The 24,606-nt window shown below is 39.8% G+C and overlaps 1 protein-coding gene across 2 annotated transcripts in view; it reads right to left on the reverse strand.

Moving 5' to 3' along the window:
* The window catches only part of CASD1 (CAS1 domain containing 1), a 47,752-nt gene that overhangs the window by 15,576 nt on the left and 7,570 nt on the right, over positions 1–24,606 (reverse strand). Inside the window, exons 2-9 of one of the 2 annotated variants that reach the window (XM_058180092.1) lie at positions 18,676–18,772; positions 18,095–18,215; positions 14,361–14,405; positions 13,866–13,928; positions 13,633–13,677; positions 3,140–3,263; positions 1,918–2,132; positions 658–1,083 (exon numbers count right to left, since the gene is read on the reverse strand). In XM_058180092.1, coding sequence (XP_058036075.1) covers positions 658–1,083; positions 1,918–2,132; positions 3,140–3,263; positions 13,633–13,677; positions 13,866–13,928; positions 14,361–14,405; positions 18,095–18,215; positions 18,676–18,772 — 1,136 coding nt within the window. Of the gene's footprint in view, positions 1–657; positions 1,084–1,917; positions 2,133–3,139; positions 3,264–13,632; positions 13,678–13,865; positions 13,929–14,360; positions 14,406–18,094; positions 18,216–18,675; positions 18,773–24,606 lie in introns of those variants that run through there. The other variant, XM_058180093.1, reaches the window with a different exon arrangement.

The raw sequence follows: 24,606 nt of genomic DNA on the forward strand, positions 1-24,606 counted from the left end.
ACCATACCACCATATAGTAAATACATCTGAAATTATTATGGTAATAATTACAACAACAATTAACCATAACTATGCATGCTGAAGTATTTGACAGGAACTGCAAGGCAAAGGACTACACAGAACACTAAGAATAAGCTGCAAGGCCATCAAATCTTTTCATTTTCGGTTAACAAACTTCATACAACAAACTTGCCAGTTAGCTTTTTAAACACGGCAGATTTCTGACACAATACTGTATGAAGAAGTACTTTTAGGGGGCAAATGGTCACAAGCATTTTAGGAAATACCTTGCTTAAGGCTGATTAAATGTTGTCCACTGAAACAACATTGTCAAAAATTTTGGGTAAAAAGAATAAAAATAGTATTAAATAATAAATTATATCTATACAATGGTTCAAAAAGTGCAATTTTATTTTTTAGTGGTTTTACAACATAATCCCTTTAGTTTTTATGCTTATTCAAGTCCCTGAATTCAATGATTCTGGCTTCCAAGAAAACATATAGGACTAAACTCTCAATTTTTATTTCCCATTTTATTGAAGATTATAATAACTAAAAGCAAAAATAATGAAACAATACAAAGGTCACTACTGTTTGCCATTACTGTTTGTTTTGTTTAGTCTAAGTTCTTAATTTTAGCACAAAAGAAAAAGATACCTCTTTAGTATTTTCCGTGTAAAATATTCCTAACACCAAGATATAAATTATTGGTATAAAAAAAGATGAATGAGTATAAAACTTGTTTTCTTTCATAAACAGGTTTGCTCTATCACACAGGTAGAAGTAGCCCATAATTAAGCCAAGTTTGCACAAGGACTGGAAAAGTGTCTCTAGAGTAGAAACTGTTGGAGAATTAGTGGCAGGTTTTTTCTCTTCTCCACTCTCCATATCAGTGCACAGTTTGTTCTTCTGGTTATTGTTACGACGAATAAGAATAAGAATCAAATATCCAATTACAGATGAAGCCAAAAAGCAAAAAGCTAGCTTTTGTATCAAAGTCACAGGAGGCTGAGGTTGGCAGCATGAGCCATCAATAGGTTTCACAATCTTGTTGCAGTGGTTGTTCATTAGAATCATTGCACTCTATTGAAAAACAATAATTGAAAACATAATTTTGTTGGTGGAATTTTGTTTACCTTTGTTAAATTTTAAAGTACATTTTATTAAACCAAATACAATACCTTATTTACATAAAATTAATTTTGAAAAAGTTAATTTTTCAGAAGTGAAAATAATAATACAATATGGCGTAACGAAATACTTAGCTCTTCATCTTATCAGCAAATTGGATATTGGAAATTCATAATAAAAACTCTTTGAATACATCACATAATGAAACAGTTGGCATATCTCAATGCTTTTTAAAACTGAAGTACAAGGCTAACCAAGATAAAAGGTTTAGAATTCCTAGACAACGTAGGAATTTTCTGGATTTTAACAATCCACAGAACAACCATAAAATACAGAATAATTTCTTTCTTACATTACAGGTGTGCTTTTAAAGTTAACACTCTGCAACTTTTATAGTGCTAATTAAATGAATTAATGGCAAAATTGAATTTGTATCAGTTTTTTTCAGGTCAGTTTAATTGTTGCATACACAAGAATATATGCATTCAATCAAATAATCTGAATTAACTGGGATGATTTATGCAGGGAAAGAACAATAATTAAATTAAGTATGTTAAGGAATTTAATTCAAATTTCTATAATATTATGAAATTTATAGATTATTAATTAAATGTTGCCTTTGCAAAATATTTCCACTGTATATAATTGAAAATGGGTTTGAGACAGTGTTTCAATATATTAAAATAGTAATCAAGTTCATTCAATTAATCATTATTATTTTAAGGTCTAGAACTATTTTTTTGTTATTATCACTTCTAATGGCTGTGTTTCAGAGAGATTACTCACTATTTCTCTGCTTGATTCAGGAAGATGTAAGCCGTCTGATGACTGAATTATAGTTTCTTCTGCTATTAATCTAGATGCACTAAAAACTTTTACTTTAGCTTTTGAATTTTTTGAGCTGCTGTTCAGAATACTGACCACTGCTTCATTGTAAGTATCTATTTTCTCATTAGTGATCATTTTCCTGCTTTCACTCAACATATCTTCATAAACTGGATCTGAATTGAAAAGAATATTTGAGTTACTACATTATAAACCAATAAATAAATATTCAGTTCCAAGGGAGTAGAAAAACACTAGCCTATACCCTTTTAATGGCAAATTAGTTTGCCACCAAATTTCATTGAAACAAACTGCCATTTAATAACAGTTCAAATAATTAGTGTGTCTGGTGCCAAAAGAAATAGTTGGAGTAAATTAATATTAAAATATTTATTCACACAAAGTAAAAAAATTCTTACTGAATTCCATCCCTATAATTAGAAAATTGCCGAAAAAAAGACTATTATCTATGCTTCAAATTATCTTTGTTCCCAGTATATAGGAATAATTTCAAAAATAACTCTGACAATGCCTTCCCCAATTAGGATAATATGTCACAAAGGGATTTATAAAATTAAAGCTTGCTGTTTAATCCAGCTACACAAACTATGAAAGGTGGCTGTATATATAAATTCTGCCTGGTTTTTTTTTCAACTAAATGAAGCCTCACTTCTACATATAATTGATTTCTGCCATTGAACAGTCCACTTTTGGGAAGACTTTAACTTTCTTTAACTGAAGATCTTTACTTTGATAGTTATTCTGGATTCCACATAGCAGAGAGGTCTAACAATAAACCCTATTTTTTAGCTGGCATATAATTTTTTTTTCCTCATAGGTGATCAGGAAAATTGTAGGCTATTGTTTAAATTGGCATTTTGGGAAATTTTCTAATCTCTAATGCAACTTAGAGCAAATCATCTGTTCCAAAGGAAGTTAATATTTGTTCAGATATCATGATAAGAGTTATTTCCAGTACAAAATGTGATTTCACAGAAATTTAATAACGTAGCAGTAATGATCCACAATATGGGGCAAACTTCAGCAGGTGTACCTAGAAAAAAATCTGGCATTCTGATGCTAAACAAAAATTACAAGCATTTTGGATAATCTCAACTAATTATTTAGCTCGTCCCAAGTCACAATAACAATACACCAATGTGCAATACAATAAAAATTTTACCTTGCAAGACCCAATAGACATCACTACTCCTTGCCAACTTTTCCAGAAGGGGTGCAATTGAAGTGATGTTGATCCTGTATTGTGTGAGTGCTTCATTGCTGCCATTATGAATTTTTATAGACCACTGAAAAGGATATTAAAGAAAAATGAATTAAAACTGTTGCTATTTCAGAAATCTTATAAGCAACAGATTGATATATTTTATAACAAATAAATCAAAAGAATAGTTGAAGCAAATAGATACATAGAATATTATATAGAATATTCCAAAGTATGAAACAGTTTTGAGGCATTTCCAAAAATAAGACATTTTAAAAATATTAATAAGACGTAATTCTGATCAGATTGATAATAGTATCACAATATTCAAATCTACTCTTCTCATATTTAGAATAGAATAGATAGATAGATATAACAGTATGTATATATATATGTATACATATACATATACATATACATATACATAGATAGATACATACATACATATTATGTGTGTGTCTGTGTGTGTGTGTGTGTGTGTGTGTGTGTGCGTTTTCTGAGGTTTTTGCAGATGTTTGTATGTAGGTCTTTGGTTATTCGGTTCTCTCCTGCATAAAAATGGAAGTGTCTTGGCGACGTTTCGACGAAATCCCATTCATCATCAGCAGGCTAGGTTATAGCTTCATGCTTCTAGGAGAAATGTGTGATCACAGCTGTTTCTTCCTTTTAACTGCTAGTGGGGGTTTGAACTGATTGATTGAAAACGGCAAAGCCCTCCTCCCATATATAAAAGGCACCACAGACAGAATCAGCAAGATCCTCCACAAACACAACATCAAGATAGCATTCTACATAAATCGAAAAATATCCACCATCCTAAGAAACCCCAAAGACAAAATTGAGTTAGAAAATCAAGGAGTATATGAAATCCTATGCACCACCTGCAGCACCACATACATTGGACAAACCAATAGAAGAATAAGTGCACGCATTGAAGAACACAAGAACTCAATCAAAAAAGAGGAACCAACTTCTTCCCTGGTCCAACACCTTAAAGCCACAGGACATAAAATTGATTTTAAAATTGAGTTTTAGAACTATCGCCAAAACTGAACACTTTAACAACAGAATAATCAGAGAAGCCATCGAGATAGAAAAATGCCAACACACCATGAATAAACGAGATGATACCTCCCGCCTACCAGCCATTTGGAAACCTGCCCTTATCGACAAAAGAGTCCCTAACATGAAGAATGACGCAAGACCCCCACTCACGAGTGCTACACAGCATGTCACCACCACACATTTACGCAGAAAGCAAACTCAAACCCACACCGATGATGAAGCACGACCACGGACCAGAAGCCAGACCGCAGCTGCATCATTAGCCATTTCAAACCCCTCCAATGCATACAAGCAGCAGACTTACACCCACCATGAAGATGTAGCACGACCACGAACGTGAAGCCAAACAACAGCAATGCAGCTCACCAACTCAAATCCCCTGTATCGCAGACCAAACTGAGCACAACCAAGCTCTCCCCAAGCAGAACACACCCACATCCAATCAGAGCACAGCCAAACCCCCAACCAATCAGAACACATCTCCACCCAATCAGAACACAGGCAAGCTCTCAACCAATCAGTTCAATCCCCCACTAGCATTTAAAAGGAAGAAACAGCTGTGATCACACATTTCTCCTAGAAGCACGAAGCTGTAAACACCTAGCCTGATTATGACGAATGGGATTTCATCGAAACGTCGCCAAGACACTTCCAATTTTACGCAGGAGAAAATCGGAATAACCAAAGACCTACATATACATATACATATACATATACATATACATATACATATACATACATACATACATACATACATACATACATATATGTATGTACATACATATATATATGCAGGTTTTCTGAGGTTTTCACGGGTGTTTGTATGTAGGTCTTTGGTTGTTCGGGTTTTCTCCTGTGTAAAATTGGAAATGTCTTGGCGACGTTTCGACGAAGTCTCATTCGTCATCTTCAGGCTTCAGCTTCGTGCTTCTGGGAGCAATGTGTGATCGCAGCTGTTTCTTCCTTTTAACTGCTAGTGGAGATTTGAACTGATTGGGTGGGAGCTTGGCTGTGCTCTGATTGGATGGGGGGGTTGTGCTCTGATTGGCTGGGGGTGTGTCCTGTTTGGGTGGGAGCTTGGTTGTCCTCAGTTTAGTCTGTGTTGCAGGGGGATTTGAGCTGGTGAGCTGCATTGCTGTTGTTTGGCTTTGTGGTCATGCTACATCTTCATAGTGGGTGTCTGTCTGCTGCATGTATGGATTGGAGAGGTTTGAAATGGCTAATGTTGCAGCTGTGGTCTGGCTTCTGGTCCTTGGTCGTGCTTTATGATCAGTGTGGGTTTGGGTCTGCTTTCTGGGTGGATGTGCGGTGGTGACATCCTGTGTGGACCTCGTGAGTGTGGGTCTGGTGTCATTCCTCATGTTAGGGACTCGTTTGTCAATAAGGATGGGTTTCCAAATGGCTGGTAGGCGGGAGGTATCATCTCGTTTGTTCATGCTGTGTGGGCGTTTTTCTATCTCGATGGCTTCTCTGATTATTCTGTTGTTAAAGTGTTCAGTTTTGGCAATAGTTCTGGTCTTTTTAAAGTCAATATCATGTCCTGTGACTTTAATTCCAATTGAAATTCCACTCCAACTCTGCAGCCACCAAACGCATCCTAAAAAGAACAGAATTGGCCTTAATCAGAAATGAACTTCACACAAAAAGATTCCTCCTAGATCAAAGCAACAAAGATCTCCTCACACTTCACCTCAAACTCAGCAACAAGATCCACCTAGCACTTTGGGACAAATCCAAACAACTCGCCATCTGGAGAGCCGAAACACAGACCACCCTCAAGACAGACACACACACTCCAACAAACTCCAAAGACTACAAGAACACCAGAAACAAACCCCTCCCCCCTCACAGCCACACATGAAACAAACAGTGCATAACATCTCAGATAGGATCCTCACCAAAGCTGAAACCGATGTCCTTTCCAAAGGATTCAACTTTGCAGTCACTCCCAAATACATCCCCACTGAAACCATTATATGTGGAGTTGAAACCAGCCTGAACAAAATCAACCCCGATGACGCTAACAAAATCAGACTCGAAATCTCCAACATCCTCTGCACTAGCAAGCCACCCAAAAGCAACTTACCCAAAGAGGAACAGACAGCACTACTTAACCTGAAAAAAGACACCAGCATAATAATCCTACCAGCAGACAAGGGGAACGCCATGGTGGTTATGAACACATCTGACTACCAAACCAAATTAACCAACCTACTCCAAGACTCTGCATACAAGCCGCTAAACACAGACCCCACCACCTACCTAGAAAAAACCACTAGATCCAAAATAAAAGCTTCCCCCATCAGCGAAGAAATCCAACAAAGAATCATTCCCAGAGAGAAATCATCCAGATGCCCTAAGCTCTATGGTCTCCCCAAGATACACAAAGAAGGAACCCCACTCAGACCCATAGTCAGCTCCATAGGCTCACCCTACAAAACCTAGCCAAATTTCACGCCAAACAACTAAAGCCCTATGCAGAATCCATCACCTCACACGTAAAAAACTCATTCCAGTTCATAGAGATCATAAAGAAACAAAACTTACAGCCCAGCGACCTACTCATGAGCTTTGATGTCATATCCCTCTTCACCCAAGTGCCAATCAAAGAAGCCTTGACAGCTATCCAAAACAAATATAACCCCCCCCCCAGCACATCCTAGATCTGACCAACCACTGCCTATCCAACACATACTTCATCTATAATGGACAAAAATACAAACAAATAAGAAAGAACACCCATGGGATCACCCCTCTCACCTGTCATTGCCAACCTCTACATGGAACACTTTGAAACCCAAGCACTAGAAAAATCTGATCACAAACCCAAATTCTGGCTCAGATACATAGACGACATAATCTGGCCACACGGGAAAGAAAAACTTGACAACTTCCTCACACACCTCAATAGCCTACACCCCAAAATACAGTTCACCATGGAAACAGAAGTTGCGCCCCTTCCTTGACTGAGACGCCTTACGCACGGTCACTCACGCCCTCGTCACTTCCCGCCTGGACTATTGCAATGCTCTCTACATGGGGCTCCCCTTGAAGAGCACCTGGAGGCTCCAGTTAGTCCAGAACGCGGCCGCGCGGGTGATAGAGGGAGCACCGCGCTGCTCCCATATAACACCTATCCTGTGCGGCCTACACTGGCTACCGATAGTCTTCTGGGTGCAATTCAAGGTTTTGGTTACCACCTTTAAAGCGCTCCATGGCTTAGGACCGGGATACCTTCGAGACCGCCTTCTGCCGCCGATTGCCTCCCAACGACCTGTGCGCTCCCACAGAGTGGGCCTCCTCAGGGTGCCGTCGACCAAACAATGTAGATGGGCGACCCCCAGGGGGAGGGCCTTCTCTGTGGCGGCACCAGCCCTGTGGAACGAGCTTCCTCCGGGATTACGACAACTCCCCGACCTCCAGACCTTCAGACGGGAACTGAAAACTTTATTATTCCAGCGTGCGGGACTAGCCTAAGAATAAAATGTTTTAGTTAAATTTTAATGGGGGTTTTACCGGTTTTTACTGTTTTAGTGATCAGGCCATGATAATATTTAGTTTTAACTGGGTTTTAATGCTTATTTATTATATTGTTTTTAATATGCCTGTGAACCGCCCTGAGTCCTACGGGAGATGGTGCAGTATATAAGTTTGATAAATAAATAAATAAATAAATAAATAAATAAAAACAACCAACTTCCCTTCCTGGATGTCTTAGTCTACAGGAAACCCAATGGCTCCCTAGGACACACCATCTACCAGAAGAAAACACACACAAACTGCTATCTGCACGCACTCTCACACCACCACCCAGCACAGATCAACTCCGTAGCCAAGACACTCATCTCCAGAACAAAACGCTTAGCTAATGAACAACACCTAAAAACCGAACTACACACTCTCACTAACATACTAACATCAATGGATTCCAAAGAAATAAGATTACCAAGCTAATCCAGAAAGAACCCCCCACTAAAATCCAAGACAGAGAACAAGAAAACGGCATAGCCCTCCTCCCATATATAAAAGGCACCACAGACAGAATCAGCAAGATCCTCCACAAACACAACATCAAGACAGCATTCTGCACAAACCGAAAAATATCCACCATCCTAAGAAACCCCAAAGACAAAACTGAGTTAGAAAATCAAGGAGTATATGAAATCCCATGCACCGCCTGCCCCACCACATACATTGGACAAACCAACAGAAGAATAAGTGCACGCATTGAAGAACACAAGAACTCAGTCAAAAAAGAGGAACCAACTTCTTCCCTGGTCCAACACCTTAAAGTCACAGGACATGATATTGACTTTAAAAAGACCAGAACTATCGCCAAAACTGAACACTTTAACAACAGAATAATCAGAGAAGCCATCGAGATAGAAAAATGCCAACACACCATGAATAAACGAGATGATAGCTCCCGCCTACCAGCCATTTGGAAACCCACCCTTATTGACAAACGAGTCCCTAACATGAGAAATGACACCAGATCCACACTCACGAGGTCCACACAGGATGTCACCACCACACATCCACCCAGAAAGCAGACCCAAACCCACACTGATCATGAAGCACAACCAAGGACCAGAAGCCAGACCACAGCTGCAACATTAGTCATTTCAAACCCCTCCAATCCATACATGCAGCAGACTGACACCCACTATGAAGATGTAGCACGACCACGAAGCCAAACAACAGCAATCCAGCTCACCAGGTCAAATCCCCCTGCAACACAGACTAAACTGAGCACAACCAAGCCCCCACCCAAACAGGACACACTCCCAGCCAATCAGAGCACAACCCCCCCAGCCAATCAGAGCACAGCCAAGCTCCCACTCAATTAGTTCAAACCCCCAGTAGCAGTTAAAAGGAAGAAACAGCTGCGATCACACATTGCTCCCAGAAGCACGAAACTGAAGCCTGAAGATGACAAATGAGACTTCGTCGAAACATCGCCAAGACCCTTCCAATTTTACATGGGAGAAAACCCGAACAACCAAAGACCTACATACAAACACCCGTGAAAACCTCAGAAAACAAATATATATATATATATATATATATATATATATATATATATATATATATATATATATATATATATATATATATATATATTGACAATATACAATATGACAAACGAGTCATACAATACTATACATACATACAATATACAATATGACAAACGAGTCCCTAACACGAGGAATGACACCAGACCCACACTCACAAGGTCCACACAGGATGTCACCACCGCACATCCACCCAGAAAGCAGACCCAAACCCACACTGATCATGAAGCACGACCAAGGACCAGAAGCCAGACCGCAGCTGCAACATTAGCCATTTCAAACCCCTCCAATCCATTCATGCAACAGACTGACACCCACTATGAAGATGTAGCATGACCACAAAGCCAAACAACAGCTATGCAGCTCACCAGCTCAAATCCCCCTGCAGCACAGACTAGACTGAGCACAACCAAGCCCCCACCAACACAGGACACATCCCCAGCCAATCAGAGCACAGAAAAAACCCCATCCAATCAGAGCACAGCCAAGCTCCCACCCAATCAGTTCAAATCTCCACTAGCAGTTAAAAGGAAGAAACAGCTGCGATCACACATTGCTCCCAGAAGCACGAAGCTGAAGCCTGAAGATGACGAATGAGACTTCGTCGAAACGTTGCCAAGACACTTCCAATTTTACACGGGAGAAAACCCGAACAACCAAAGACCTATATATATATATATATATATATATATATTTGTTTGTTTTCATAGATTTTCACGGGTATAGGTATGTAGGTCTTGGCATATTCGGGTCTTTTGCCATGTAAGGTTGAGAGTATCTTGGCAATGTTTCGACGAGATCTCACTCATCATCTTCAGGCTGGTGCTTTTGGCTTCGTGCTTCTGTGAGCAAAGCGTGGTCGGAGCTGCCATTTCTCTATAAATACTGGTGGGGAGGTGGGAAGTGATGCTGTGAGCGGGTTAGTTGGATGTGAGGTTGCATCTTGATTGGTAGATGGACTGGATATTTGCAGATTGGTCGGCTGTTTCATAGCATCCTGTGTGAGTGTGGTCCTAGTCTTTTGTTCCTGAACTTTGGTGCTGTGGCCTCTGGAGTTCTGTGATGTGATGTCTTCAGCAGATGGCTGTGATGCAGCATCCTGGGTTTTGGTTTGGCTCTGAGCCCAAGGTCTTGTCATGTGTTCCTGGCATGTGTCAGCTTGCTTTATGTGGGAATTGGAGGGGAGTGCAGCAGCTAGTGGCGCCAGCATGGTCTGGCTTCTGGATGATGGTTGTGTTTCGTCTGTGGGATGGGTTTGGGTTTGAATCTGGTGAGGATGATTGGTGATGGCGAATTTGGTCATGAAATTGATTTTGAAGGAACCAAATTAATCTCCAAAACGGAACACTATAACAAGAGAATAATTATGGAAGCCATCGAAATCGAGAAACGCCCCCCACAACATGAACAAACGTGACGATACTTCCCGCCTACCAGACATCAGGAAATTAGCCCTACTCAACAAACAAGTCCCAGCCACGAAAATTGACATCAGACCCAGGATAACACACAACACCACCACCAATCATCCTCACCAGATTCAAACCGAAACCCATCCCATAGACGAAATACAACCACCATCCAGAAGCTAGACCATGGCGGCACCACCAGCTGCTGCACCCCCCTCCGATCCTCAAGCAAAGCAAGCTGACACACGCCATGAACAGGACCTCGGACTCGGACCCAGACCAGGGCCCAGGATGCTGCATCACAGCCATCTGCTCGGGATGTTGCAGCCCAGTACTCAGGATGTCACAGCACTAGAGCTCAGGATGTTGCAGCACAGCCCATTACCCAGGTCATTAAGACTAGTGGGCAAACAGCTAGGACCATTACCCCGGTTGTTAAGATTAATGGGCACACAGCTAGGACCACACCCACACAGGATACTACGAAACAGCTGACCAATCTGCAAACATCAACTCCATCAACCAATTAAGATGTAATAACATAGCCAACCAACCCACTTACAGCAACAAAGCCAGCACTCCCCACCTCCCCACCAGTATTTATAGACACGGCAGCTCTGACCATGCTTTGCTCGCACAAGCATGAAGCCGAAAGCACCAGCCTGAAGATGACAAGTAGGACCTCGTCGAAACGTCACCTAGATACTTTCAACCTTACAAGGGAAAAGACCTGAATACGCCAAGACCTACATATCTATACCCATGAAAACCTTCGAACACGAACACACACACACACACACACACACACACACACACACACACACACACACATATATATGCAGGTTTGGGAATGTTCGGGTCTCTTCCCGTGTAAGATTGGAAGTATTTGGGCAACGTTTCGATGAGATCTCACTCATCATCTTCAGGCTTTGGCTTTGTTCTTATGTGAGCAAAGTGTGGATTTTAACTGCTGTTTCTCTGTAAATACTGGTGGGTGGGGGGGTGTTTTTTAAATTGCAGGCCTAGCTGTTGCAAGCTGATTGGTTGGCTGTGTTGCTACATATTGATTGGTTAATGGGGTTTTTTGAATAGCTGGCTTAACTGTTGCAAGCTGATTGGTTGGCTGTGTTGCTAATTGGTTAATGGGATTGATGTTTGTGTGGGAAGTAGCATTTTGGGCCCTGGTCTGGTTATGAGTTTGAGGTCCTATTATGTGTTGATATTTCAAAAAACACCCCCACCAGTATTTATAGAGAAACAACAGTTAAAATCCACACTTTGCTCACATAAAAACAAAGCCAAAGCCTGAAGATGATGAGTGAGATCTCATCAAAACGTTGCCTAAATACTTCCAATCTTACACGGGAAAAGACCCGAACATACCAAAACCTGCATACATACACCCGTGAAAACCTACGAAAACACACACATACATATACATATACCTATACCTATACACATACATACATATATATATATATATATATATATATATATATATATTTGTTTTCTGAAGCCTGAAGATGACGAATGAGACTTCGTCGAAACGTCGCCAAGACACTTCCAATTTTACGCGGGAGAAAACCTGAATAACCAAAGACATATATGTGTGTATGTGTGTATGTGTGTGTGTGTGTGTGTGTGTATATGTGTATATATATATATATATATATATATATATATATATATATATATATATATATATATATATATATATATGTTTTCTGAGGTTTTTGCGGGTGTTTGTTTGTAGGTCTTTCGTTATTCGGGTTTTCTCCCACGTAAAATTGGAAGTGTCTTGGCGACATTTCGACGAAGTCTCATTCGTCATCTTCAAGCTTCAGCGTTGTGCTTCTGATAGCGGTTTTAGCCAGTGCAATGTCCTATGGTAATATGAACACCATATTTGAGATCTTCACTTCCGGCAAATGGTGAAGACAGCAGAAAGTTGTAAATTGTGGTCACATGCCATTGCATTTAATAACTGTGAGTTGCATAATGATTGCAACCAGAACTGCCATCATTAGTCAGTGCAGTCACATAATTTTTCACTTTATGACTGCATTGCTTAACAATGGAGTTGCCAGTTCCAATTCCAGATAGTGCTTGACTTACAATTGATCATTTTACAACCTTTCAGAATCATGACAGCCTGCTAATGGATGCTTTATGGCCTGTAAGGCACTTTCACTCATATAAAATATCGTATTATATGGTTCCACGGCTCCCTCATAGTTATCTGACTATACTTTGGATGATTGTCAACAAGCTTTCTTTTATGATCAGTGGCAGCGTCCATGATCATGTCTGTGAATTCCAAAGTTTTTTGCCAGTTTCCAGAAAAAAGCACTCATATGTTTAATGAACACGTGATTTGTTTAATGACTGCAGTGATTCACTTAACAACTGCTGGAAAAATGTTGGAAAAATGGACTGATAGTGTGGGTATCTCAACTTATGACCGCAATGACTTATGACCAGATTTCCAGTTCCAACTGTGGGCATAAGTCGAGGACTATCTGTATAGGCATCAACTGAGAACTACCTGAAATGAGTTTCCATACATGTATTAGCAATCTATAAGAGCATAGCATTAGTAAAAAAATATTCTGATGCTGGTTGTTAGTCAAGAATTAACTACACGCTGTAGGAACAGTAGCAGTGAGAAAAAGAAATGTATAGAAGTTCAGGTTGGCAACTTATGCAATGTAGGAAAGAGTAGTATACTATATTGATAATGATAGGTCAGCCAATTACCTAATTCTCTGGGAAATTTACAATAATAGAGTGGAAAAAAGAAAAAACAATATCAGAGTTTACAGTATATGGAATCTGAAACAGCTGAAATCAGAGACTGTCACAATTTTATTTGGTTACTACAATGACTAGTATCCAAATAGCTTACCGTAGCAGCTCCTACTACAAGAATATTAGGTTTGGATGAAGAACCCTATGATATAATAAAAGACAAGTTAATCTCAACACAAATTATCATTCACTGATTTCTTTCTGCATTTGTAAAACACACTTATGATCAGAATCATATTTACTAAAATTACTTTCAATATGAATTCCAGAAACCATTCATTTGTTGGAATTATCATAGTAATAATAATAAAAATAATCTATACAACTCACTTCAATCCAAGCCTTGATACATTGCTTCATAGAACCATTGACTTCTGGATACCACAGGAAATCCTGAAGAGAAAAAGACATATTTGTTTGAGTGTGAAAATCTTGAAACTTCTAATGTGTTGCATTTTGCCATGGATCTGAGGAAGGACCAATCAATGGGTTAAAACAGAAATATTTTCTTTCAAATATAAAATATACCGTAACCAATCCCCAAAAATTAGAACAATTCCTAGTAGTTACTATGTCTACAATTGATTTAAAGGATAAAAATATGATCATTTTTATTCTAATGATTATTGTCTATTTTTCTGTGGCACTCAGTTGCCCCAAACTTTCAAAGCATTTCCTTCCACAATTGGAGAATGGAAAATAAAAGTTGCTTCTTGAAAACTTGGCTGAATACTCTTTCCACTGCTGGACATATAATTTTCAACTACTTCCAGCAATAGACCAACTCTTTCTCTTTATTAGAATTAGAAAACCAGCAATACTTACCACTTTAAGTGAAGATAATTTGTCTTCAAAAGGAATGTTTTCATGCTGCCAAAATAAAAACATGCACATTGTAACATTTTCCATAAACTTGCAGATTTACAAACATTTACATGCTGTTTACAAACACTATGTAAATTAGCAGCAGGGAATCCTGCTGCCCTCCTAATTATATTTTAGCAGCCCAGTCAGCATATCAATGTTGAAGTATTCTGAAGATTGTTACTCAGCAACATCTGAAGGCTTACAGGCTCCATATCCAACATTAATTTTGTTTTTTATATATATTATCATTTTTTTAATATTTAATTAGAATTTGGTAAGAGGAATATACAAATATATTACATTTAAATATATAAACCAATGATAAAACTATCACTGGTGCAAGCAAGGGGTTTTTTAAACCCTTTTTTCTCACTACAATCTTAATTAAAACCATTCCCTTCTGAAAACACTATTTCTATCAGAAAGTAAGTTGCTTTTTCTATCAATGGGTTTCTAAGCCAATAGAAATAGCATTTGGAGGATTTCTTAGAAACATGCTTCCCTCACTGTGGTTTTGAAAGCTGTTCCCACAGCTTTTTTTAAAAAAAAAAGTAAAGATCAATTGTGTAATCTGGCCCTTGCTTAATAAATGTCTACTGAAGGTGTATTACAAATATTTCAAGGAAGTGCACCAAGGCTCTAACATAATCCTCAATAACATGGGCAATTTGTTCCATGGAGATTAAATGTGGCTGTAGTGCTGGAGTTAAATCTTAATCAGGCCATTTTGAATTTCTGGGTTCATCCATTTTCTTCCTTCTAAGACAGACCACAGCAAAGGCAAGGGAACATGGAGCATGATTTTTTTTTCTATCAGTCATCTATTTTTAATTTATTAAGCTAGCAACTACTTATTTCTTTTTCTAGTGCTACCATAGTTATCAACTCCGGTTTAAAAAATCATATTTATAGTCCAACAAAGAAAACCTAGTTTGCAGGGAATTGCAAGTTATAATTAATTGATTAATGCCAGAACCCTGTTAAAGCTAGGAACTATGAGGGAAGAAGAAATGAAACAAATGGGTATGAAGTATGTATGCACTTTAAATAGTTATACCTAAGACAAGGAAATAACTTTTTCAAAGAGATATTACAACATTTAAACTCTTAGAATGTATAGCTTTCTGTACAAGTTTGTCACCTAGGAATATTTCAACCCCAATAATTGGTACATAACACAAATTATGTCAGACATATTTATCTGATTGGAAGAAGGACTCATAAAGCCTTTTTCTCCAGAAATCTTAATGATGTCCTGACCAACATTTCCTCACTGCTACTGTGTTTCCTCAAAAATAAGCCCTATCCCAAAAATAGCCCTATCCCTATCCCAAAAAGCCCTACTGAAGGTGGGGTGGACATGGCCAGTAGAGGAGGCAAGTATCTGGCAGCAGCCACAGGCAAGCAGAGAGATGGTGGGACAGAGTAGGCGAGCACAACAGGTGTGTAAATCACCAAAACAGGTTAGATCCAAGGGCAGAAAATAAAACACTGCCCAAAAAAAAAGGGAGGATGTTCTACCTCTCTTCTGGGTATACTGATTCAGAAGCCCACATAAATTGAAGGCCTGTGTTGAAGTTGTAGCCATGCCTCCCCTGGATGATGAAGCTAGAGGAAAACACTTATTCCCCCACTTGTTCTCCAGCCAACAACCACCCTCCCAACCACGTATCCCCTCACAAACGCTGGCAGCGATCCCTGAGGTGGTGCTTAACATGGCAACTGCTTCCCTTTGCTGGTCACCTCATGGAGGCTGGCCCCTTCCCACCCTGCCTGTGTGAAGGTCAGTGAATGGGAGGGGGTGCATGGCACAAATTGGTTTAGTGGTGGAATCGGCAATGTGGGTAAAGTGCCACCCCGAGCTTGGCATGAACCCAATTTGGCCCCTTAATCGCGACCCCGTGGATCAACTGAGGCTGCCAGAGCCGGAAGCTGCTTCTATCTCTCCAGGTGCCTGGAAGTGTTTCCAGCACCAGGCAACCTCTGCAGCTCACCTTGTGGCTCTGGAGCAGGCAGCATTTACAGTTTGTGCTCTGCCAGACCTGGAGCTTGGATTTTGCTCAGTCTGCAGCTACCATACAAGGCAGAATATTGTGCGGTGTATCAGGATCACCTGGTCCCTCCCATGACTCTGCCCGGCTGCTGGACCTGCTGCTGCTTGCCTCACAGGGCAAAGTGGCCCAGATCTACAAACTCCAAAGCACCACCCCTACCACCGGCTTGTCAGGGCTCCTTCGCCAGCAGTCCCCAGTGGAGCCATGCTATCTTGCTCACTGTCACTTTTTGGATCCACCCCTTGCCTGCCCTTTGTGATTTTGGTGGGCAGGATCTCTATGGCCACCCTGCAGCGGGACAGACGGACAGAGGAGGGGATTTCCCCTTCCTCCTTTGCGACCCAAAACACAGTCTTCCCTGGCCACCGAGCCCCCAACCTGCAGGGCCACCACGGAGTCCTGCCTGTCAAATCCATGGAGGGCAGGGAAGGAGCAGAGCCTGAAGGCAATGTTGGGCAAAGTAGCATGGCTCCACCGGGGACAGCTGGGGAAAGTGGCCATGGCAGGAGCAGCCCAGCAGGGAGGCTGAGAGCAGTCTTGGAGGACAAAGAGCCCCTGCGAGGTCTGCAATAGTAGTTGCAGCAGGCCCAACAGCAAGTCAGAGGCATGGGGGAGGGAGGCAATCCTGATGTACTGCATGGCTTTCTGCCTCGTCGTCACAGCAGCAGCCTGAGCCCGAACTCCAATGTCCCAGCAGCTGCAGGCAGGCAAATGGTGGGACAGAGAGGGTCGACCCAGCGGTAGCAGTGCTCCAACTCCCGTTGGCATTTGCTGCCTTCTATACATGAATAAAATAAGACATCCCCTGAAAATAAGCTCTAGTGCTTATTTTGGAGCTGAAAATAAAATAAGACCAGGTCTTATTTTCAGGAAAACACAGTATTAACAACAGGGAAACAATATTAAGATGAGGATTACAGTGTCAAAGACTGCACAGAAATAGCTGCCCAACACAACTATACTTTTAATAACTCATCTGATCCTGGAGCAAAGCAGGAGATATACTATCTCCTCCAGTTAATGGCAATGAACTTGGGAGGGAGCATAATACATATGTGGGAAAAACCACAGAAAAAAATATTCAAGGGTTGCATACAATAAATTCCTACTTCTAATATAATGCTTATTTATAAAATATGTGACAAAAGATGGACAAAAGTTAGAATTATCTTGTAAGAACGTTTCTATAGCAATGGCAATAGAATTTAGGCTTATATACTACTTTATAGTGCTTTACAGACCTGTCTAAGCGGTTTACAGAGTCAGCATATTGCCCCCAACCATTTGGGTCCTCATTTTACCTACCTCGGAAGCATGGTGAGTCAACCTTGAGCTGGTGAGATTTGAACTGCCAAATTGCAGGCAGCCGGCAGTCAACAGAAGTAGCCTGCAGTACTGCACTCTAACCACTGCGCCACTACGGCTATATAATTTCCCCTTTTTTCTTTTTCCTGATTTTTAAAATACTTGCAAGTTTTATTATTTTTTAAATTAAGGTTCTTGTGACATGCACATATACTACTGAATTAGGGACATCCTGCATAGTGGTAAATGACTTTAACAGTGATAATGGTTCTGTAAATATTTATGGTTCCATAGCTATAAAAACAGCGAGGACAAAAATATTGAATGTTATACCTTGTTTCCTTCCTCCTTAATTTGAGGGTTTATGAGTTTTACAAATGAGTAGAATAGCTGACGAATCCTAGAATCGCCTATAAATGCAATATATTTGTTTTTGAGGCATGATTTTGCTTCACTGTAAAAACAAACATCAATATTAATTGGTTTCAAATATGAGAACAAAAATGGAGTTTGCAAACATTTAATAGAATAATATACTGGTGGGCAAATCCTATTTATTCCAGAGAGGCTTATAAAACGAAATATACCAAAATATTTGAAAAATCCAAACTATATTCACAATTGCCATCCCAGTGTTCAAGAAGTTTTGTTAACAGTAATGACATCAATAGCAACAATAACCATACAAAGTCAAGATAAAAAATCTCAGCAGACCAACAGTCTCACACAGCCTTTAAAAGACTAATAATAATATCTAATATCAAAATGTTATCAAATAAGTTTTTTTAATTTAAACCCATGACTAGCAAACTAATCACAGCAAATATTTTATGTAAATATGTTTGGTTTTTAATTAATTGTAAATTAAATTTAGTTTATGTCTTGCTTTAAATACATTTACAACAATATTTTACCTCTGTTTATATCTATGCATCATACAGCTATAAGGTTGCCATGTCTTGTCCCCAAGGAATCTTCCAGTAGAGAGAAGATATTCACATGTATCATTACCTAAAGAGGAAAAAAAAGGAAGTAGAGGTATAATAATAAGATAAAAATACCTAATTCACTCTAAATATTTAACTGATTGTATTATGAAATAATAATAATAATAATAATAATAATAATAATAATAATAATAATAATAATAATAATAATAATAATTAAAAAAAAAACACAACTCTGTAAAAAAGCTGAAGAAATAGTGTATCACCTGGGTGGCTGCTGCTATATAATTGCATAGGCTGACTACAAACAATGGCATGATAACCTAACAAGAATAGTCTGCAAGCAAAAACTGACCATAAAACACCATAAAACCATAAAATAGAGAAATAGAAAATGAAGAAGCTAAAGTACTCTGGTCTAAGTATTCTTTGTTTCTTAGCTGTATCTATTTCTTAGCTTAGATGTGTGGCCGTACAATTCTTTTAAATAAAGAAATGTAACAAATTGGCAATTATAAAGATTGCTATCACTTTAAGAATAAGTGGTTATGGAAAATCCCTTTGATGAAAATGGAATCTAATACTACAACCCCAGAGGTTTGTTTTGTTTTTGAGTTTGGTACATTGCCAAAACAGAAAGAAAAGCAATTAGATGTAGTATAAAAATATCTTTAACTGAATTATCTTGCTTGTAACTGCTTCCCTAGGGATATGCAAAGTTCTCTATTCATTAATTGTTCTATGTGCAAAACAGCTGGTTTCAAATAGTCTGTACCCAAACTGAAATTGCATGTTTGGAGAGTTTTGGCCCATTCCATGTACAGAACAAAACATGGCTGTTCTGTCCTGAACACAGAACAACACAGGGCCGTTTTGTTCCAGACAGAAATTTGGCACTTTGATGTGGCAGAAGGTAAGGAAAAAGATGGTGCTGGGAAATTGGGGGACAGGCAAATTGGTGAGCCACACTGGAAGCTGCCAGCGAAGATGTGCAACATGTATCAACATTATCCTGCTTACCTCATAGATATTATTTCATTGAAAACTTTCATTTCTTTTTTTTTTAAGGCAAAATTCTTATTTTCCATAATAATTCCCACAATTTGACCAGTGTACAATACAATCACTTATCCAACAATCAATCCTATACTCAAATTATACTCAATCAGGGCTGCTCGACTGCCACTCCCTCCCTTAATCCTTTCTTCCCTTCTCATCCTTCTTCAACTTTCCCCACCATCCTTCTCCTCGCTTTCCTACTTCCCCTCCTCTTTCCCACTTCTCACAACCATCCTTTCTAACCCTCTATCTTCTCCTTCTTCTCCTCCTCCTATCCTTTTTTCTCCCTCCCTTCTTTCCTACCTACCCATCTGCCTACCTACTTTCTTCCTTCTTTACTCCTCTTTCCTTACCCTTTCCCTTCAGGAGTGGTTACCGAGCAGTCCCGACTTTACACCATTCCAACTTGTTTAATTCTACCATTATTCCTGTACAATGGCAACCAATCAATTTATAGTCTTCCCCTTCCCCCCCCCATTTCCCTTTCATTTCCTTTCCTTTCATTTCATTTCCCTTTCAAAACTTTCATTTCTTAATGGCCAAGAACTTCCCTCCAAGGTTTCTTACACAGGCTTTTCTAACTAGATATACTGAAATTATTTTGTTATATAAACTTAGGACCCAGATTATCTCTAAATTGCTTTTTTCAAAATATAATATATAATATAACAACAGAGTTGGAAGGGACCTTGGAGGCCTTCTAGTCCAACCCCGTCCAGGCAGGAAACCCTACACCAGTGGTTCCCAACCAGTGTGCCGCGGCACTAAGGGGTGCCGTGAGATCTTTTGAGGGTGCCGGGAACTTTTGAGCTACGGAGATTTTAAATATCTATTTCCTTATAAGGGTGCCGGGAACTTTTGAAAGGCTTTCCAAGGGTGCCTCAAACAAGAAAAGGTTGTGCCTCAAACAAGAAAAGGTTGGGAACCACTGCCCTACACCATCTCAGTCAGATGGTTATCCAACATTTTCTTAAAAATTTCCAATGTTGAAGCATTCACAACTTCTGAAGGCAAGTCGTTCCACTTATTAATTGTTCTAACTGTCAGGAAATTTCTCCTTAGTTCTAAGTTGCTTCTTTCCTTGATCAGTTTCCACCCATTGCTTCCTGTTCTACCCTCAGGTGCTTTGGAGAACAGCCCGACTCCCTCTTCTTTGTGGCAACCCCTGAGATATTGGAACACTGCTATCATGTCTCCCCTAGTTCTTCTTTTCATTAAACTAGGCATACTGAGTTCCTGCAACTGTTCTTCATATGTTTTAGCCTCCAATCCCCTAATCATCTTTGTTGCTCTTCTCTGCACTCTTTCTAGAGTCTCAACATCTTTTTTACATCGTGGCGACCAAAACTGGATGCAATATTCCAAGTGTGGCCTTACCAAGGCATTATAAAGTGGCACTAACACTTCATGTGATCTTGATTCTATCCCTCTGTTTATGCAGCCCAGAACTGTGTTGGCTTTTTTAGCAGCTGCTGCACACTGCTGGCTCATATCTAAATGGTTATCCACTAGGACTCCAAGATCCCTCTCACAGGTACTACTATTGTGCAAGGTACCACATATACGGTACCTGTGCATTTTGGTTTTTTTGCCTAAATGTAGAACCTTACTTTTTTCACTGTTGAATTTCATTTTGTTAGATAGCGCCCAATGTTCAAGTCTGTCAAGATCTTTCTGTAACTTGAGCCTATCTTCTGGAGTGTTGGCTATTCCTGCCAGCTTGGTGTCATCTGCAAATTTGATGAGTTCCCCATCTATCCCCTCGTCCAAGTCATTGATGAAGATGTTGAAGAGTACTGGGCCTAAAACAGAGCCTTGGGGTACTCCACTGCATACTTCCCTCCATGTGGATGTAGTTCCATTGAGGACTACACATTGAGTGCGGTTGGTCAGCCAGTTACGAATCCATCTGGTGGTGGTGCTGTCTAACCCACATTTTTCTACTTTATCTAGTAGTAGGTTATGGTCTACTTTATCAAATGCTTTACTGAAGTCCAAGTAAATTGTATTGACAGCATTCCTCTGGTCTACTAATTTTGTCATTTTGTCAAAGAATGCAATAAGATTAGTCTGGCATGATCTGTTTTTAACAAACCCATGTTGGCTTTTGGTTATTACTTTGTTTGCTTCTAAGTGTTTGGTGATTCGTTGTTTGATTATCTTTTCCAGAATCTTCCCCAGTATTGAGGTCAGGCTGATAGGTCTGTAGTTTCCTGGATCTGTTTTTTTTTCCTTTTTTGAAGATGGGAACTACATCAGCTCTTTTCCAGTCCTCTGGCAGCTCCCCTGTGCTCCAGGATCTTTGAAAGATATAGTTCAGTGGTTCTGAGATCACGTCTGCCAGTCCCTTCAGAACCTTGGGGTGTAATCCATCCGGTCCTGGGGATTTGAACTCATCTAGGGTAGACAGGTGTTCACTTACCATTTTCTTCCCTATTTTAACTTGTGTTTCTAATCTGTTTTTTTGTGGTGCTGTTTTTGATAGGTTGGATTGTTTTTTCCTTTTGTGTAAAGACAGATACAAAAAATGAGTTAAGTAGATCTGCTTTCTCCCTGTTGCTTGTCATCTTCTTGCCATTTTCTCCCAGCAATGGGCCAATTGTTTCCTTGACTTTTTACTTGTTTTTAACATGTTGGAAGAAGCTTTTTTTTTATTATTTTTTACTTTTGTCGCTAGCCTTTGTTCATTGTGAGCTTTAGCTTTCCTCACTTCATCTTTACAGGCTCGGGCTATTTGCTGATATTCTTAGTTATATTCTTAGTTAGTTATTGCTCCTCTTTCCACTTTTTATATTTGTCTTTTTTGTCTTTCAATTTGTCAGAAAGTTCTTTATGCATCCATGCTGGTTTCTTTTGAGATCTATTATTTTTCTTCTTCATTGGTATTGTGCTAGACTGCGCTTTTATAATCTCACTTTTCAAAATTTCCCAAGCTTCTTGAGTTGTTTTCCCCCTGAGGATTCTCATCCAAGCTCTCTTTAAGTTTATTGAAATTAGCTCTCTTAAAGTCCAAGACTCTAGTTTGACTTTGTTCTACTACTTGTATTTGCTTAATGTCGAATTCCAATATTGCGTGGTCACTTGCCCCCAAGGTTCCTGTAGCTTCAACACCTTCCATCATTTCATCTCTGTTAGTGAGAATTAAGTCCAGTATGGCTGATCCCCTTGTTGCCTTCTCTATTTTTTGGGAAACAAAGTTGTCTGCTAGGTTTGTTAGGAACCTGTTGGATCTTCCACTTGGTGCAGAGTTTGTTTCCCAGTTGATGTCAGGGTAGTTAAAATCCCCATTACTACTGTGATGTGCTTCCTACATACCTTAGTTAGCTGACTAGCAAAAAGTTCATCTACTTCCTCTGTTTGGTTGGGTGGCCTATAGTATAGACCTATGACAATATCGATTTTCACCCCTTTTATATCCTGGCTCTGATTTTCTTTCTCCTTTTCTTTCTCCTCAAACCTTGTTCCTCCATGTGATGTTTTTCAGACTGTGAGCATAAGAGTCAAAATAAGTTGTCTTTGTTTTATAAATCACCGTGGAATATTTTTTTAACTTAAAGAATGGATTAAAATGCACCAAATAAATATACTATATTCTAATCTAAAATAAATATACTATATTCTAATCTAATCTAGAAAGTATTTTAAAATTACAAGCTAAAAATAAGAAATCAGATGTGGAACTTTGAAATCAGATTACTTCATCAGAAGAAATCTGTGACTAAGTTTCCACATCCAGAAGAGTCCCAGTCAATAATATGGATCTGTAGCAGCAGCTATAAATTTTCAAACTCATTATTAACCATCCAATTGTGAATCTTGATAAAATAAAGGTCAAACACCTGTTATATGGGCTCAGGAATATACGTGTTTGGGTTAGGGATGCATTAAAATGATGGCAACAGAATGTAACTGCTTTTAGCTGCTGAAGAATGAAAATATGATCTTCACTGCTGCATAAAACCTCCTTGCCCTTTTCAAATTTTGCATTTATTTTCTTTCAATAAATTTCTGCCAAGCACCTAATGTCCTTTAATTTCTGACTCACTGTTATTAGCTTTTCTCTGCACAAAAAAACAACAGCATTCTTACAAATGACAGGCAGAAGGAGGGGGTCTTCCCTGCCGTCTTGAAAGAGGCGGTGGTGAGACCTCTCCTCAAGAAGCCTTCCCTGGACCCAGATGTTTTAGGTAACTATCGTCCGGTCTCCAACCTTTGCTTTGTGGCGAAGGTTGCAGAGAGTGTGGTGGCATGTCAATTACCCCGGTACCTGGATGAAACTGTCTATCTAGACCTGTTCCAGTCCGGCTTTCGGCCCGGGTACAGCACAGAGACGGCTTTGGTCGCGTTGGTTGATGATCTCTGGAGGGCCAGAGATAGGGGTTATTCCTCTGCCTTGGTCCTATTAGACCTCTCAGCGGCTTTTGATATCATCGACCATGGTATCCTGCTGCACCGGTTGGAAGGATTGGGAGTGGGAGGCACCATTTATCGGTGGTTCTCCTCCTATCTCTCTGATCGGTCGCAGACGGTGTTGATGGGAGGGCAGAGGTCGACCCCGAGACAACTCACTTGTGGGGTGTCGCAGGGGTCGATTCTCTCGCCCCTCCTGTTCAACATCTATATGAAGCCGCTGGGTGAGATCATCAGTGGTTTCGGTGTGAGGTATCAACTGTACGCTGATGATACTCAGCTGTACTTTTCCACACCGGGCCACCCCAACGAAGCTGTCGAAGTGCTGTCCCAGTGTCTGGAGGCCGTACGAGTCTGGATGGGGAGAAACAGGCTCAAGCTCAATCCCTCCAAGACAGAGTGGCTGTGGATGCCGGCATCCCGGTACAG

This window comes from Ahaetulla prasina, chromosome 4, assembly GCF_028640845.1.
Source record: "Ahaetulla prasina isolate Xishuangbanna chromosome 4, ASM2864084v1, whole genome shotgun sequence".
In the NCBI taxonomy this organism is placed as follows: domain Eukaryota; kingdom Metazoa; phylum Chordata; class Lepidosauria; order Squamata; family Colubridae; genus Ahaetulla; species Ahaetulla prasina.